The following is a 19,045-nucleotide window of genomic DNA, read 5'->3' as shown; positions in this document are numbered from 1 at the left end:
TCATCCTGACATTTCTGGCTGTTTGCCCTCTAAAAAAGAAAAAAGTATTTAAATTCAGAAATAAAAACATACAGAATACAAACATACAGAGTATTAAAGTCATTATATGTATGAATTAAGATATTTTGGAATACATTTAACAGATACAGACTGTTGATGTCAGATCAAAAAATAGATTTTGAAAGAAGATACAAATTAAACAAATATATTTTTTCACTTTGGAACAATGTATGCCACAAATTTTAAACAAGATTACAAACATATATAAAGTAAATAAAGCCAAGGGAATGTAGTTATTTAATGTATCTCAAAAGCATACAGTCTCTGCTGGAAAGGGTTCAAATATGCAAAGATGCTGGAAAACTGAAGAATTTGCAGGACCTGAAGGATATTTCTGAAGAACAGTTCTCAGTTTAACTGTTCAAAACAAACAAGGGACTCATGAACAACCATCACAAAACAGAGGATCATCAGGTAACAGAACACAGTACTAAGAACCAAGCGTTCCCAAACTGTTGAATGGGGTTATTTTAATAATTTCAGCAATTTTTTTGTCTTGTTGACTAAATGTAAACATCTTTTATGTAAAATATCTTATTCAGGACAGTACTAAATAAAAAAATAAAATGCATTTAGTATGATATCTCTTATTCTTTTTTGAAAATGATTAACATTTTCACAGATTCTGCAAGGGGTGCCCAAACTTTTGAGCCTCACTGTGAAAGTTTAGGGTCTCTTTGATGTTCTGGACTCTAGATGTGGCTCAGATCCCTTTCAATTTAAATCTATGTTTTTTTTGTCTGTTTTATTATCCATAAGACATTAGTGCTCAGAAAATCTATCAGTTCCCTTTCAGTCGGTCTCTCACGATGTCACGTCGGTGACTGATGAATTGGCATTTCACTTCAATAGACCAATCTATTTTGAGTGTAAACTAAACGAGCCAATGCACATTGGCATGCAATTATTGAGCATGAGTATAATAAGGCAGCAGGTGCAATGCATACCAGCTTTTCGCTTTGGAGCCAAGTGATAACATCGCTCTGCTCAATCCAAGTGTCTTCAATGAGCTACAAGTTTCACGCTCTCTTGAAAGCTTTGGGTGTTGGCGGTACAGCACTTCAGCAGTTGTTTTTCTTGTGTCGAGTGGATTGCGTACTTCAGGCTGCGGATCGTTCTTATGCTGTTTCACCCATGTATTTCTGGATGCGGTCGTTACCTGGCAATGGGTGATAATCACGATCTCTGCCTCACGTGTCTGGATCAAGCACGCCTAGGTGGCCTTCGCTGATGAGTCATCTTCCCATTTGCGGGAAGATGACCATCTCGGAGCTGCCTACCAGGCTCCGCTACCTTCAGGGAGGCAGAGTCCCGTTGCCGCAATCTGGGGCTCGTTCTGGAGGCCAACAGATGAGAACCACTTCCAGCGGTAGTCCGGCAATGCTTATATGTGGAATAGCTGCCTACACCTTACATGCTACGGCGCTACTGCAGGTGCACCAGGCCAAGGCACTGAAGGACCTGCACAATGGTGGTACTAACCTCACGCTACGAGCGGCGAAGGTAACTGTGCAGTCTCTGGACTGTGCGATGGCCACTATGGTGGTCCAGGAGTGCCAAAAGTGTCTGTGTCTGGTCAATATGAGGGACACTCTCAATTAAATTTGGCAAGTGGATTTTGCATACCCAAGCCACTCGCTGTGCATACAGGTATAAATAGACTACAGTTGCATCCACTCTTTTTCTTCAGAGCTGAGTGGATGAATGTGTTGATCTCCACAAAGCCATTAATCATCTGTCTGGAAGCTGTTCTGGTTGGCATCAGAGTGCGAACAGCGGTGTCTGCAGCAATTCCCCTGGGCACTTCAACTAAAAGAGCAAATCAAGGTCAGCTTGCATCTTTTTAAAGACGCTGTTCCGGCTGTGTCCTGCAGTTGTTTCCTATCCTCTGTCGACAGCCATGATCGTTGTCTTCAGTGTCTGGGCATTTAGCATGCTGAAGCTACGTTTGTGGATTGTTAATGCATTCACTATGAGCGTATGACCATGGCAGCACTGCGATCGCGCCTCTCTCTCCTCACCTCTGTCACTACCCGTGCAACCACCAGTTAGTGCTCTGGGCGATCTGAGGGTTACAGTGAGAGCCTTTGCATTGGTGCAGTCTCTGTGGACCTCTCACTCTTCCCGAGCAATTCCGCCCTGTGTTGAAACAACATCAAGGCCATTGCATCAAGCCTCTCACAGGAGTTCAGCGCCCCCTGTATCCCAGCCAGCCGCTAATTCGTCTAAAAAGTCAATAAAGCGGCCATGTTTCAGGCAACCCCGAGATGTTGGAAGCTGCTCTTTCTCAGGGGATGACGGAGACAGTGCCGCTCCTTCCCCCAGAGAAGGGCTGTTTTTTTTTCAGTTTTTGTTTGCTTCTATTCCACCGCTGGCTCAACAGCCAGTAGTACACACAAATTCAAAGAAATATCAATTTCCTGCTTCGGGTTCTCAGGCCTGTGGGCTGACAGTGAGCGATTTGCTGCTTCCTCACTCTCCCTCACGATGCCCCACTTTTCCAGCAGCCATGAAGCTGCGTTCAGAAGATCCGTTGCCTCTCCACACAGCTCTGGCCAGTCTCCGGGGACACATGAAGTTCTGTGATGATCAGTCAGAACCCAATGCATTTTGGCCTTTTCCAGCTTGACTCCTGGATCAATCCTATATATGTGAATCTTGAATCGGGCCCTTCCGTTTAAGATGTTAATGCAGAAGCACATCGTCAGATGCATCCAGCCCCGGGATTGGTTTGCAGCGGTCGATCTGAAGGATGCTTACGTTCTTGTCTCGATTCTCTCTCAACGCAGGTTATTCTTACGGTTTGTGTTTGAGGGTCGGGCATGGCAGGAAAGGGACCTAGTGCTCTGGCATTCAGGCAGTTGGGGCTTCGGGTCAACTGTGAAAAGACCAGGCTCTCCCTTGCGCAGAGAATTTCTTTTTCCAGTATGGAGTTAGACTAGGTGAGTATGGTTGTGCGTCTCGCCAGTGAGCATGCCCAGTCTGTGCTGAACTGCATGAGTTCCCTTAGAGTCAGGACAGTGGTACCACTGAAACACTTTCAGAGGCTCCTGGGACATATGGCATCAGCAATCATGCCACTCGGATTGCTGCATATCAATCATGCCACTCGGATTGCTGCATATGAGACCACTTCAGCACTGGTTACTGGTTACCGAGGTGGGCATGGTGCCACGTTAAAGTTCACGTGACTTTCACGCCAATGTGTTGCCAATCATTCAGCCCCTGGGCGAACCTTGCCTTTCTATGGGCCGGGGTGCCCTTAGAACAAGTGACTTGGCATGTCGATGACACAACGAATGCCTCCAGTACGGGCTGGTGCACTACATGCAATGGGCATTCAGCTTCTGGTTCTGGTCAGGGCCTCAACTGCTTTGGCACATTAACTGCCTTGATTTTCTGGCAGTTCTACTAGCTCTGCGACAGTTCAGGCCACTGCTGCAAGACATTTTGGACTAAACAGACAACACTGCGGCAGTTTCATACATCAACTGGCAGGGAGGTCTACGATCACGTTGCATGTCACAGCTCACCCGCTATCTCCTCCTCTGGACTCAGACGCATCTTAAGTTGCTGCGCACCATCCACATTCCGGGGCTGCTTAATCATGCAACCAACGCACCTTCATGACAGTTCATGTTCCCTGGAGAATGGCGACTCTATCCCAAGATAATCCACCTGATCTGGAGTCGATTCAGGGAAGCCACGTTGGACCTGTTTGCTTCCTACGTGTCCTCCCACTGCCAGCTGTACTATTCCCTCCTCAGCACGGATGCACTGGCACACAGCTGGCCTCGGGCTCTTTGCAATGTCAGGGAGGACGAGGAGCAGGTCTTATTGGTTGCACCTTTCTGGCCCACCAGTACCTGCTTTCTGGAACTCATGCTGCTTGCGACAGCCCCTCCCTTGTGCATCCCCCTGAGACAGGACCTCCTCTCTCAGGGGCTCAGCACCATTTTGCACAAGTGTCCATACCTCTGAAACTACCAAGTGTGGCTTCTGGACAGGACGTGGCAGACCTAGCTGATCTGTCACCTGCGGTGATTAACATGATCACTCAGGTTAGAACTCCCTCTACAAGGCAAGATTATGCACTGAAATCGGGTCTGTTCATAAACAGGTGTTCTTTTTTCCAAAAAGACACCCCAAAATTGGAGTAGTGCTGTCTTTCCTGCAAGAAAGGTTGGAGCATAGGCTGTCACCATCTACCCGGAAAATGTATGTGGCTGCCATCGCAACACATCCCAATGCAGTGTTAGCTTGCCAGGGTCAGCCCTTGTACTGAGAAAGGTGTCTATATGGTTTGGTTGCCTGTGGGCAATCCCATATGTGTATTCTTCCATGGTAAGGTTTCCCTCTCTGTAAACTCATGTCTTCCCCTTGACAGAGTATTCTGTCAGTCTCCGCTGGCAGTTGTTCCATTCCTACTCTCCTACCCAGGCCTGGGTAAGTCCATATGAGAATTTCCACACATTAACTCCCTACAGGTAGGGTGTGACCTTCATAGCGCCCTTCTCCAGAAGGCTTGCTTGCCCATCATTTCTGCCTAAGTTGTATACAAAAAGAGGGAAAGAGTCTTTCACTGAAGGTCGAAATCCCCTCTGTTAAGAAATTTCTGTGGTGAAAGGAACAGCAGCTTGTACTCGCCTGTGGTCCTTGCGGGTACCAAGGCCAGCAAATTTGCAATGGGGCAGTGGGAAGGTTATGACCTTTGCGTAGCATTGTCTGTCACGTGGCCATTTGCCAACATTGGCTACGTCAAGGGGTTGTGACAGGGTCCAGGTTGTGGTGCTTTCCAGGGCCTCATAATGTCATCACAACATAACTCGTAGTGACTGACAGATAGAAAACATCTCGGTTATGTTCAAAACCCTCCCTGATCGAGGCCAGGGACAAGTTCTCGGCTCCTCAGCATTAAACCTGAAGAGTGGATCCACCTGTCACCTATTTATACCCTTATGCACAGGTACTGGCTCAGGTGTGCAAATTCCACTAGCCAAATTTTATTGGTGTTTTCTCTTAAAATAGAGATGATTGGTGCTCCCAGGTGAATCCCCATAATGTCGTCACAACATAATGTGTCCGTTCCTTCCATCAGGGAACAAGGGTTAAGTAAGCAAGATGCTCTTTTAAGTAAATCGGAAACAAACAGTGGGACTAGTGTAGTCCTGATTCACTAAAAATGACTCTTATGGAACAGTTTTCAGTGAATAAGAATCATACAATGTAATCCTGATTCATTATTAAATGACTCTGTCACATTTCATTTTAATGTCCAATTTTCACTTTTAACAAACCATTAACTATGACTTTTGCCTCAATAAACTCCAACCTTGCTGCTTATTACTAGTTAGTAAGGTCTTTGTTGGGAACGATTAGAGTTGTAGTATATGGCCATGCAGAATATGTGCTTTATAAGTAATAATAAACAGCCAATATGTTAATAATAGGCATGATAATGCTCATGTTTTTGACAATGAGCTAGTCAAAAACATGCTGCATAGCCAAATAAGTGTGATTCATGTAAAAATGACTCTCCTGTGTCAGTTCCTTTTAGTTAATAAATTAAAGAAATGAATTGTAAGCTGTGTAGGCTGATCCATGAATGATACTTATGAGCCGGTTCTTTAAACGAACAGTTTAAAAATAACCAAACTATACAGTAAATTAATGACAATGCATCCATCAAATTAAATAATCTGAATCTAACTAAGAGTTTATTAAACAGATTCAAATTTAATCTGAAAATCTGTATCTATACCCATCACTACAAGTCATAAACTGAAGTGGCAGGATTTCCAGGTGCAAATGACACAGCGCTTTTGTGGAAATGACAGATGCCTCACTAAAACCCCTCAGATATTCCAGCCTCTCCATCTCTCTGCTGTTAAAGGGCAGAAACAGACCTGCTGTTATCAAAGGATGAGACACATCCAGTGAAATCCACCTCTATATCCTCCCTCTGGTCTTTGCCTTTCCACAGGCATTAAGGCCACCTGGTCTTCCCACACACCATTTGTCCTCCAATCGCATCATTATCCTATCACATAAGCAGCACTAATCTAATGGAAAGCCCATCAGAGACTTCATGATTTAGATTGCATGTTCGTCAGCCATTTGATGCAAGTGTATACCTTTCCCCACAAAAGTACTTTGAGAGATCTAAGAAGATTAGAACATGGAGGAAAATACTGCATGCAGAAAAAAAGAGGTTGCCAGGTATTCCCAGAAATGAAAAGATGCTCATCTTCCTGAACCCTGTTGGAACATTCAGACAATGACCTCTTAATTTACCATAAACTTATATTTATATTTAGCTTGTTCCTCTGATATATTCAAAAGACATGTATTATTAAAGCGTGTATCTATTTTACCACAATGTAGAAATCTAGCACTTTTCTTAATTGTTATTTTACACATACTTTACAACACTGGGGCCCCTTGAACTCTAAATGTTAAGAATATTTCTAAATGTAATTGAATATTTTTAGATCATTTCAACAAAATAGGCATGCACTTATATTGAATTTCTATCTATCTATCTATCTATCTATCTATCTATCTATCTATCTATCTATCTATCTAAAAATTATTCTTTTTTTTGTTTTCAAAAACATATAACCCTACCAGAGTAGTCAGATTCACAAAACAATCTCTTATGAGCTGGTTCTTTCTAGTCAGTCAGATATGTAGTACAGACCAAAGGTTTGGACACACCTTCTCATTCAAAGAGTTTTCTTAATTTTCATGACTATGAACATACAAACATACAGCAAAAACAGAGTAGTCTGATCAACAAACAAATTAATCTTATGAGCGTGATCTTTTTATGTTTCAAAAGCATACAGCACAACTGATTCACAATCAAATGACATTATAAGATATTCTTTTAATGAACAGTTCAAAGCTGTGTTTCCACTTAAATGCCTCTCACAAACAAATGTACAATGTACAATGCTCCATGTTGTAATAAGAGAAGTAGTGGTGGGATCATAGCTAAAGTAAATAAATGTTTCTCAGCAAACAAAGATGTTTCAGTAAATATGTCTTGATTCACAAGTGGGATAGTGTTCTTCAGTATAAAAGCAGGTACTCAGCTCAACTTAATATAACCAGGCATGCACACTCTGAATGGGTGCCAGTGGAGAAGTCTGTCTTTTTCTTGTGGCTAAAGCTCTTAGATAAGATACTTTATCTAATCAATGCTTTGTAAGAGTGGAAAAGACTCATGTCTGCTTCTACAGGATGAGCTATCCTGCTTAAAAAGCAAAGTGCTCAACCTCCGATCGATACCCATCATTCCCCTTTTCTTTCTCTATTCTTCAAACTCAATAATGGCATTGATTTATGATCAAGGTAATCATGATAAACGGCATTACAAAAAGTCTTAACAATGCCTACACACTTGTCTTTTTTCACTGCCGTTGCTTGATTCGATCACTGTGCTTTAGGACAAGATTGTATTCTTAAAATAATAGCTCTTTTACAAAAACTACTGAGATTTTATGTCTAGACAAGACAACATTGTCTAAAGAGTATAATTATTAATCCATGATTCTAAGATACCTACATTTTAAGGGAGTATTGCATTTGCAGAAAATGCAATCCAAGAATGCCCTGCACTTAGCTTGGTAAAAAAATTAATTAATTGAAAGTATTGGAATCTAATTTTGATTTGAGTTTATTGTGCATGTTGCAATAAAAACACTATTGTGAATGTGAGTATCTGGTACTTAGCTTAACGGCATGCTAAAAGAAACTCTGGATTCAATTATGGTTTGATTTTACCATGGACTTCACATACAAAACGCCTGGTTGTTAGTATAGCAAAATGCTAAAGTCAACTTAATTGCAGTCAGTCGTGGTTCGCATTTACCATGCACTTTGCAAACAAACCTGGTTAGCAGCATGCTAAAGCCAAACTCAACAGGAATCATTGGACATAGGACAACCATAGGACAAGCTTTGCAAGCAAAACGATATTGTCAATGTGAGTATATGATTGTTAGCTTAGCAACATGCTAATGTCAAACTCAATTAGAATCAATTGTAGAATGAGTTTACAGTGCACTTCATAAGCATCATAAACATCTGGTTAGTAGTTTAACAATATGTTTACCCTCTGGAGTCGATTAACGCGTATAAGCTTTGAGTCATTTTCTCCTGATAACCCCGAAAAGAACTTTCAGTTTTGATCGTACAGATAAGAGCAATATTTCAATCAAATCTGTAAAGGGTCTACTTTTTTTTGTATACAGACATAATAACAACGAAGCTTTGTTCATTTATAAAATAAAGATAACAAACAAGTTGTGCTGTCTGCAGCCTTTGTCTGCGCTGATCTTCATTTCCAAACATGTCAATAAAATGAATTGTAACTCAGTGAATACTCAACGAAAAGACATGAGATCATCTATAGAAAGCCTGACATGTCTTTTAAACTAAATAAGTGCTGCCAAAAACAAATATACTGTGATAAAGTAATCTATATGAAATGATCATATGACATCATATGATGTCCGTTTTTCACGTCTCTCTTCATTTTCTTCTAATGCGACCACGCCCCCGTGCTGAACGCTCTATTCAGATTCTAATGTTTCACTGAAGCGTGCGGCTTGAATACGCCCATACAACAGAAGACAACGCAGCGAGACTGTTCTTCAAGTTCTTTTATTTTACTGTTTGCTTCGCGATAAGAGGAATAAGACATAATTCACCCCAAAAAGATGTAATGTCGATTACCTCAGGATTTGAGATTTGGATTTCCTCAGAAAAAAAAAGAACGAAGTGCTTTATTCAGCAGAGATCATAAACATGAGTAAGTCTCTTTTTATTTATTGATATACTTGTACTAGTTTTCACATAACGTGTTAACATTTTACTAGTTAAAATTTTTCCAAACTATAATTCCTGACTAAATGTATAATCAAGTGAAATATTATGAAGTTTCAATAACAATATATATTACTATACCATTCAAAAGCTTGATGTATATAAAATAAATGTAACAAATAAATGTAACAAACAATGCTGTTCTTTCGATTTATCCCCCCCCCCAAAAAAACAAAAAACATTCTCAGCTCTTTTCAAACATTAATAATAATAATAATAACAAGAAAGTTTTTTTATTTTTTTGTAGCAAATCAGATTGTTAAAAGGATTAGTAATGATGCAAAAAATTCAGTTTGAAAGTCAGCTTTGATTGCTCCTAATAAACTGTTTAACTGTACTCGCAAGTGGATATTAAATTATGTTGTGGGATAATTACATATATTCCAAATAAACTACAAACATAAAATTATATACATTTATTTTGTCCTCACATCCTTTCTTGTAACTCACACAAACCTGACTGAGAGGATCATTATGCAGCTCATTATGCAGCTCAATATGCGGCTCATTATGCAGGCCTTTGTCTTCACAGGTGTAAATCACAATGATATTCATGATAGTTGATGCCTACACGCATATGACTTTTACCAACAAAAAGTTTCTTCGAAAAATTTAAATCAAAATATATTTTTCTGTAAGTAAACAAGATGATTTTCACATAACTTAGAAAGAAAATCTAGGCTACAAGCTCCAGTTCTCAAAAGTCCAGGGAACCAATGTTCTGTATGTGTTTTATTGCCTTATTCAAGTGATTTAATTTTTTTAGTTTTTCACTAACCACGAATAATTTTTTTTTAAATAAAAAAAACAAAACAAAAAACACAATCATGTACATACATGCTGCTCAAATATTATTATAGCCCAGTTTGTGCTGATTACAGTGATATTATGTCAGGGCATGACAAAACTTCTCCAGGCCCCAAAAATATCCTTAGACCTCAGAGGGTTAAAGCCAAACTCAATGAGAATTGTAGGACAAGTTTGCCATGTACTTTGCAAGCAGAACAATAGATGTGAGTATTCAGTTGTTAGATTAGCATCATGCTAATGTCAAATTAGCAAAGTCGTCGTGGGATAAAGTTACTGTAGACATTTTACTCACCCTTGTGTTGTTCCAATGCTGTATGCTCGTCTTTCTTTTTCAGACTACAAAATGAGATTTTACATTTTTTTTTAAATGTTCTGGGAGAATACATTAGGGTTTGGTTAAAAAACTGAAAATAAGTGTATTATTTACCAAAAATCCTGATCTTAGCCATTAGGTTCTGCGCAAGACTGCCTGTTTTTTTAGCAAAGCTGTTCACTCCAACTTTCCCTGGAAAGCACACACGTTACAAGAAATCGAGATGAATAAAAACACAGCGTGAAATACAATGCCTACTTTCTTCACTGAGTTGAATATCTCCAGACTGAAACTACAGTTGTCAGCTGACAGATGAATGTGATAACCTTTTGCGTAGAGCACAACAGATATATTTACCTCAGAGAAGAGAGTACACAGATGGAATTTAGTTGTTTTCATTAATCTTGGTGCACTCAATGTGCTTTTTCAAGCAACTCAGAGTGAACTGTGGTGCTAACGGAGTCTCATGAATGCACAGTTGTGTAGAGAAGACCAATTAAATTCTGGTTTGTTTGTTATCATAAACCCCCAGAACATTATAATATGCAGCACATTGCATGGGATCAATTTGTGATCTTTTTGCAACTTTTAAAAAAAGGTTTGGTCGGTATCCCCCCTGCTGAAAAAAACAATAGAAACACAGAATTGTTTTCACTGTTTATAATGGGAACTGTATTGGTTTTAATGGAACTCTAATGGTCCCTGTGGGTTTCTACATGTAATTTGTCGCCTTTTATTTGTGGATTGTTAAAACCACTAAATCCTAATAGAATATGTACCAAAACATAATGGTTAATAGTTGATGGATTTTAATATTTGTAGTTGTATTTTTAGTCCAAACCATAAAAAATTATGTGTTGTTCCAATTGTTTGTTTTATTTATTATATGGATAGGCATGAGCAGGAGCAGACAATAAAGAACTCTGAAACAGTCTGAAACAGACAAGTGCATGTGGCATTGGAAAAACAACAGCGTTAGTAAATAATTTTTATTTCTGGGTGAACTAACCCTTTAAAACCTCTAGTGTTAGTGTTACAGAGGAGGTACCTGTACCGCCTCCATTGCACCACCAGAGGGAGCCATCGCCCGAACATTAGTTTTATTATGAACTCCATTTCCCACAAGGCCTCATACCTGGGACTAATTACACTTACACCTGCACCTAATTTCCACACTCATATAAGCTACTCAGACACACACACACACACTCATTGCAAAGTCTTGATTTGCCCCGGCTCTCACTTCTGAGCGTTATTACCCGTGTTTTGTTTTCTTCTCTTGACCCTGGACTGTTTTACGTTATTGATTGTTCTCTGCCTGCCTCGACTTTCTGCCTGATTGCCCGACTCTTTCTCTGACTCACCCCCATTGCTCAGTTTGCTGTTGTTTGACCCCGTCTGTTTGACTATACCAAATAAAGAGTTGCAAATGGATCAAACTCCGTCTGGTTCTTCGCAACAGAAGATTTCGCCGTTTAGGGATCCAGCGGCCTTCGCACAACTCTCCACCGAATTGACCGCCCAATTCAGGTTGTCATCACAACAGCATCAGCTGAACCGACTGACAACTCTAACGGAGGAGCTAGTTCAAGCATTGCAAGGTATCCGTCATTTCGAAAACCAGCGCCATGACTGCCCAACCGCCAGCGCCAAGTAACCCTTCGCCAGTGATGACTTCCCCGGTCAGCCCCCGCCTCACCTTCCCAGAACGGTTTGACGGAACTCTGACTAAATGTAGGGATTTCCTGTTACAGTGCTCTCTTTTTGTCAATCAACAGCCGCTATCATACCCAACGGAATCCAGCCGTATAGCATTCGTTTGTTCGCTGCTCACTGGGAGGTCGTTTGAGTGGGCAACAGCAGTCTGGAGAACGGATGGTTCCACTTTCACCTCATTCGATGCATTCCTTCAACAGTTCCGGAGGTATTCGGACATTCTACGGAGAGAGGAGATGCTGGAGAGCAGCTATTAACCCTTACTCAAGGGAGGAGCTCGGCTGCAGAGTATGCTCCCTCATTCCGCACACTTGCAGCTCAAACCACCTGGGTCGAGGACACACTGAAACTGCGGTTTTGAAAATGGTTAAGACCAGAGTTACAGTCCGAAGTGGCTTGCCGTGATGAGGGTAGGAATCGGAATTAATTCATTGATCTCACCATCCGAATTGACAATTTGATCCGCTCACGACACCCAACACAAGCTCCAGTCCACATGTCTCATGAAGCGGCCATGAATCAGGAACCAATGCAACTAGGAATGACCCACATCACGCCTGAGGAACGCGAACATCGTATGCAAAATCACCTCTGTCTTTACTGCGGTCAACCGGGACATATGAGGACTTCCCGCCCTGTACGTCTCCGTCGACAAGGTCTCAAACGGTGAGTCAACAAACCAAGAACACCCCCTCCTCCTCTTGCTTTAATCTACCAGCTCAGTTAATCACAACAAAGTATTTCTGACCTCAGCACTCGTAGATTCGGGGACAGCTGGGAATTTCATTTCAAGTGAGTTTGTTACTCAGTGCCAATTGACCCTAAATCCCTTTAACTCACTCTTGGCAGTGGAGGCGCTAGATGGACGACCCCTCAGGGACGGGAGGATTCTCCAGATCATGGAGGAAGCCACGCTCCTCATTGGAAATTTGCATACAGAAACCATCCGATTCTATGTCATGAATTGATCCACTCACTCCATTATCCTTGGACTACCCTGGCTGCGCACCCATAACCCTCACATCTCCTGGAGAGAGAATCAAATTATCCAGTTGGACCCCTCTTGTCAAGTTCGCTGTTTTTCCAAGATTCAAGAACCCACAGCAAGATCTCTGACACTTCTGTTCCGGACGTTAACAGCCTAAACGTGCCAGTTGAGTACTCTTAGACTTAATCGAGGCCTTCACCTAGAGAAAAGCATCTCAATTACCTGAACACCGCTCTGTAGACTGCGCTATTGACCTAATGCCCGGTACCACACCGCCTAAGGGAAGAATCTTCCCTCTCTCACAACCAGAATCTGAAGCAATGGAGCGCTACATCGAGGAAGAATCAGCCAAGGGCTTCATCAGACCATCATCTTCAACAGCTTCAGCCGGGTTCTTTTTTGTTAAAAGGATGGGGGATTGCGGCCCTGTATTGACTATCGTGGCCTGAATGATATCACTGTGAAATTTCGTTACCCACTGCCACTGGTACCGGCCGCGTTAGAACAGCTCAATCTGTCTTCCAGTCTTTCATGAATGACGTCTTCCGGGACATGCTAAATAAATGGGTAATAGTATACATCGACGACATCTTAATCTACTCTAACACCATGGAGGAACATGTCCATCAAGTCCGGTCAGGGTTAAATCGTCTCATCCAGCATCAACTCTATGCCAAAGCTGAGAAATGCGAATTCCACTAGACCAGTATATCATTTCTGGGGTAAGTGATCAGTCAGCAGGGAGTCGCCATGGACGACAAGAAGGTTAGTGCAGTTCTGGAATGGCCTTTACCTCAAACATTGAATGAGCTCCAACATTTCTTAGGATTTGTCAATTTTTAACGCTGCTTTATCAGGAACTTCAGTACTATTGCTTCACCTTTAACCACCATGACAAAAGTGAAAGTGAAAAAGTGAAAGTGAAAGTGACATGACATTCAGCCAAGTATGGTGACCCATATTCAGAATTTGTGCTCTGCATTTAACCCATCTGAAGTGCACACACACAGAGCAGTGAACACACACACACACTGTGAACACACACCCGGAGCAGTGGGCAGCCATTTATGCTGTGGCGCCCGTGGAGCAGTTGGGGGTTCGATGCCTTGCTCAAGGGCACCTAAGTCGTGGTATTGAAGGTGGAGAGAGAACTGTACATGCACTCCCCCCACCCACAATTCCTGCCGGCCCGGGACTCAAACTCACAAACTTTCGATTGGGAGTCCGACTCTCTAACCATTAGGCCACGACTTCCCAAAACGTCATACAACCAGTCTGAGTTGGTCCACAGAATCACGTCAGACTTTCGAAGAACTAAAGATCAGATTCACCCATCTTACGACACCCAGATCCTGAACAATAGTTCATCGTCGAGGTCGACGCTTCTAGCACAGGGGTAGGGGCAGTTCTATCACAACGCCATGGACAACCGGCCAAGATGTACACATGCACATTCTTCTCTTGCAAATTGTCTGATGCCGAACGCAATTATAATGTGGGCAATCGTGAGCTTCTGGCTATGAAATCGGCCCTTGTGTGAGTGGCGACATTGGTTAGAGGGATCCACACACCCCTTCATTGTACTCACCGACCACAAAAACTTGTAATATCTCTGTTCAGCCAAAACGCTTGAATCCACGTCAGCCCAGGAGGGCACTGTTATTTACACAATTTAACTTCTCTGTGACCTACCGCCCAGGATCCAAAAATACGGGATAGAGCCGATGCTCTATCTCCTAAAACGGAGAAATCGGTTCACACCAGCCTTTCTGAGAATATCATCCCGGAGAGTCTGCTTGTAGCCCCAGTGCAATGGGATATCCTGACAGAAATGGAACAATTTAACAGTCAAGAACCACCTCCAGCCGAATGTCCAGCCAACCTCATCTATGTCCCCGAGACCCTACAATCAAGTATTCAGGTTCTATGGTCTCCCTGAGGATATTGTGTCAGATCGAGGACCACAATTCACCACCAGAGTCTGGACAGCATTCTTCAAACATCTCAATGACAATGTAAGCCTCACATCCAGATATCACCCGGAATCAAATGGACAAACAGAACGTCTCAATCAAGAGGTTATCCGGTTTCTAAGGTCATACTGTCAACAAAATCAAACTGAGTGGAGCCGGTATTTGTTCTGGGCAGAATACGCCCAGAATTTCTTCACCAAGCCTTCCACAGGTATGACCACATGTATCCTGGGTTACCAACCACCGCTATTCCCCTGGACAGGTGAACCCACCGAACTGCCCTCAGTATCCGAATGGCTGCAGAACAGCAAGGCCATCTGGGATCGGGCTCATACCCATCTACTCCATGCAGTCAGACAACAGGAACAACAGGCTAACCGTCATCGTCGCCATGCTCCAGCATATGCCCCTGGTCAATGGGTCTGGCTCTCCACAAGAGATCTCCGCCTCAGATTACCCTGCAAGAAACTCAGTCGCAGGTATGTTGGCCCATTCAAAATTATTAGACAAATTTCCCCCATATCATTGCGTTTGGAATTGCTCGCTAATTATCGTGTTTCCCGTACTTTCCATGTTTCCCTACTCAAACCTGCTGGGGGTCCGAGAGGAATGATGGAGGAAGGAGCTGCACCCCAGGTCCCTGCTCCTATCCAGATTGATGGCCAGGAGGCATAACGTGTGCATGAGTTGCTCGATTCCAGACGCCGTGGAGGTACGCTGCAGTACTTGGTCCACTGGGAGGGATTCGGTGCGGAGGAGCGTTCTTGGGTTAATGCAGAGGATATTCTCGACCCTACACTTACTGAGGAGTTTCACCGGACGAATCCAGAGAGGCCGGCGCCCCGACCTCGAGGAAGAGGATGTCAGTTGCATCCTCGCTTCAGGAGCCGCTCGCAGGGGAGGGGCTCTGTTACAGAGGAGGTTCCTGTACCGCCTCCCTTGCACCACCAGAGGGAACCATCACCCGAATATTAGTTTTTCTATGAACTCCATTTCCCACAAGGCCTCATACCTGGGACTAATTACACTTACACCTGCACCTCATTTCCACACTCATATAAGTTACTCACACACACACACACACACACACTCATTGCAAAGTCTTGATTTGCCCCGGCTGTCAGTTCTGAGCGTTATTACCCGTGTTTTGTTTTCTTCTCTTGACCCTGGACTGTTTCACGTTATTGATTGTTCTCTGCCTGCCCCGACTTTCTGCCTTATTACCCGACTCTGTCTCTGCCTCACCCCCATTGGTCAGTTAGCTGTCGTTTGACCCCGTCTGATTGACTATCCCAAATAAAGAGCTGCAAATGGATCAAACGGTGTCTGGTTCTTCGCAACAGTTAGCTTAGCAACATGCTCACGACAAACTCTACTGGAATTAATTGAAGGTCTAGACTAAGGTGAGGAGCAATTTCAGTTGCGCCTTATGTAAATATTTTAAGTCAGTCACTTTTCAATTAGAATGTTCCTCTAGATATAGGCTGCCTAGGCAGTAGACAGCGTGGCAACTCACTAGGTTTAGAGCTTTTAAAATTCAGAATTCAAGGGCAAGCTATTGAAGGTTTCGTTCTGTTATCTTCTAGCAACTTCTTTGCAGCTTCATTAAGAGCCATCTGCACTTAAGGGCAAAACAAGCCCAGAACAACATTTCCAGAATTTGGATGAAGTTTTGAATGTATTTTTATATCAATGGATCGTAAAAGAAGTAGTTTCCCAGGAAGTTCTGAATGAAGATGAAACCGTGAGAAACTTCAGTGTATTTCTTTGATATTGTTGTGATTCTTCTTGGATGGCAGTGAAAATATGGACACATCAGTGTAGTTAATATTATTATACCGGCTGATATTCATCATATAAACTGGGTTGTTCTTTGATATCTAATCTGAGGCTAATTATGGATCTCTTTGATTAAAATAAAGTAATTAAGACATTATTAGCACCCACCAGTAGTGAATAAGCCTTGTAATTCATAGCACACATCACAAGAGATGAACAAAGAATCCCCGCTCTTATGACAAAAAATAGCAGCAGGTTTATTATAATAAAAGCTTTCATGTTAGCAGATTTGCTTTTAATCATCTCTAAATCAGTTTAGTGTTTTCTTGCCCCTCTCTAGACTTTCCTAAACATCTCCATTCAGTGCTCGTCATTAAAAAACATCAGAAGGTGCAGAAAGGTTTCTATTCAGGTCTGGGATCATAGTGTCATTCCTGAAGTCAAGGCCAGTAACAGGTGAAACACTTACACGCAGTACACTGGAGGAATAATGCAGAAGAATCAATCCTCTTTAGTGACTCAAGAGTATATCAAGAGTAGATTCTGCATTATTAAATACACTCAAGATAAAGGCCAGGCTATGTATCTCTTTACAGCCACACATATGGAAACAAACCCACTGCTAATTCCAGCAGATCCATTTGAAGCCATTATTAATGGAGAATTAGTGTAGAGTGCTGAATTAAAATGGTTTGCTGGCTGAAACATGCTTTTTATGGAAAGACTAGAAAAACAATATGCTAATTGACCATTCATACACTGCTTATTGGAAGCGGAAAAGGTGTTTCTATCTCTGAAGTGACACTGCTCTTTCATCGATGGGATATTTAAATCACAGCAGTCGTATGGGTGTAAATGATGGGAGCGCTTTGAACTGAGCTGAGAAAGGAGATCATTAAAGGCCGATCAGATAAACGCCAGTAATTTCCTCCAATTACCAACCCAATCAACACCATCAGGGGGAAAATAACTGCATCAATAGACGTGTGTGGGGGCGGTTTGTTTACAAAGGAGGAATTGAGGCCCTTGATTGGACAATGAAACAGGAAGTGAAGCACACAAACATACGCAACACACACATTTATGTATTAATGACATAAATTTGCACAATACAACCAAAGTTTGCAAAGCAATTTCCCACAATGCAATAAACCCCCCTAAGATGTGACTGTGTGTATACTTACTGCACAGACTTGGACGCCTGAGATCTGAACTTGGTAAACTCTCCTGGTGCGGTCCATTCAGATCCCAGCTGAAACACACAACAAACCACATTTGCTGTTGGATTCCTTGATCATTAAATGCTGTAACTTGAGCATTACATAAAATTACCTGCTAAAAGAGACTTTATTGACTTGAAGGTACAGTTCACCCCAAAATGAAAATTTGTATGAGAACAGATTTGGAGAAATTTAGCATCACTTGCTCACCAATGGATGCTCTGCAGTGAATGGGTGCCGTCAGAATGAGAGTCCAAACATCTGATAAAAACATCACAATAATCCACACCAATCCAGTCCATCAGTTAATTGTGAAGTAAAAAGCTGTGAGTTTATGAGAAACAAATCCATCATCAAGACTTACAACTGTTGTTTCCAGTTAAAATATCCTCTATTCAATATTTTTTTCTCCCTTTGAAAAAAGTTGTCTTGTCTGAATCAGGAGAGAAATCTGCAATGATCAAGCACCAATTACAAGAGAAAACAGTCCAAAACAGTTCTGATCTGATGTGAGTGGATTTTGATGTGAGAGGACAACAGGAGATGGACTTTTCCACTGGAGGAAGCATTATTTTGGATTACGGACTTATTTTGTCCGGAAGTGACAGTTTAAAGTACAAAAAAACCTTAATGAATGATTTGTTTCTTATAAACAGATGATGGACTGGAGTGGTGTGGATTACTTGAGGATTATTGTGATGTTTTATCAGCTGTTTGGACTCTCATTCTGACGGCACCCATTCACTGCAGAGGATCCACTGGTGAACAAGTGATGAAATCTTTTAATTTTAGGGGTGAACTATTCCTTTAAAAAATGTAAAATAAATATATGTGTGTTATGTGCATGAGTGCTGTGCCTTTAAAGACTTTTGAGTAAAACAACCTTTTCGCATCAAATTAAGGAACATGAATTTGATATGTTAAATCATGAGCAACATATCTGTTATCTGGACAGGTTTTGTTAACTGTCCCAACCTGTCTTAAAAAAAATAAAATAAAAATAAACTTTAGTCAGTAACAATGGGAACCTTTAGAAACACATCATATGCAGAGCAGCAGGTGCAAATGAGAACACAAAAAGTTTATTTGTTGCACTTTCTATTCACCTCTACAGAGGTTTATCAACGATGACTTCAGTTTCAGAGAACCCCCGGAAATGTGAAGAAAATTCAAGGTAAAAATACTTAATATAATTATTAAATAATTCATAAATATCATTCGTTTTGTGGGGAGTCACACCACATTTACAATCTGAATTAGCATTGCCTTGTGATGGAAGCATCAAATGATCTCA

General features: G+C 41.7%; 1 protein-coding gene across 2 annotated transcripts in view; it reads right to left on the bottom strand.

Moving 5' to 3' along the window:
* The window catches only part of LOC113067112 (N-acetyl-beta-glucosaminyl-glycoprotein 4-beta-N-acetylgalactosaminyltransferase 1), a 154,054-nt gene that overhangs the window by 37,341 nt on the left and 97,668 nt on the right, over nucleotides 1-19,045 (bottom strand). For both annotated transcript variants that reach the window (XR_003279272.1, XM_026239383.1), the window contains exon 7: nucleotides 17,716-17,783. Coding sequence is in view for 1 of the 2 variants with exons in the window: in XM_026239383.1 (XP_026095168.1) it covers nucleotides 17,716-17,783 (68 nt within the window). In the remaining variant the exon portion in view is untranslated. The remainder of the gene's footprint in view (nucleotides 1-17,715; nucleotides 17,784-19,045) is intronic.

The sequence above is a fragment of the Carassius auratus genome, chromosome 50 (assembly GCF_003368295.1).
Source record: "Carassius auratus strain Wakin chromosome 50, ASM336829v1, whole genome shotgun sequence".
Lineage (NCBI taxonomy): Eukaryota > Metazoa > Chordata > Actinopteri > Cypriniformes > Cyprinidae > Carassius > Carassius auratus.
Note: the sequence above shows the minus strand (reverse complement) of the source record. Positions and strands in the feature narration are given on the sequence as shown.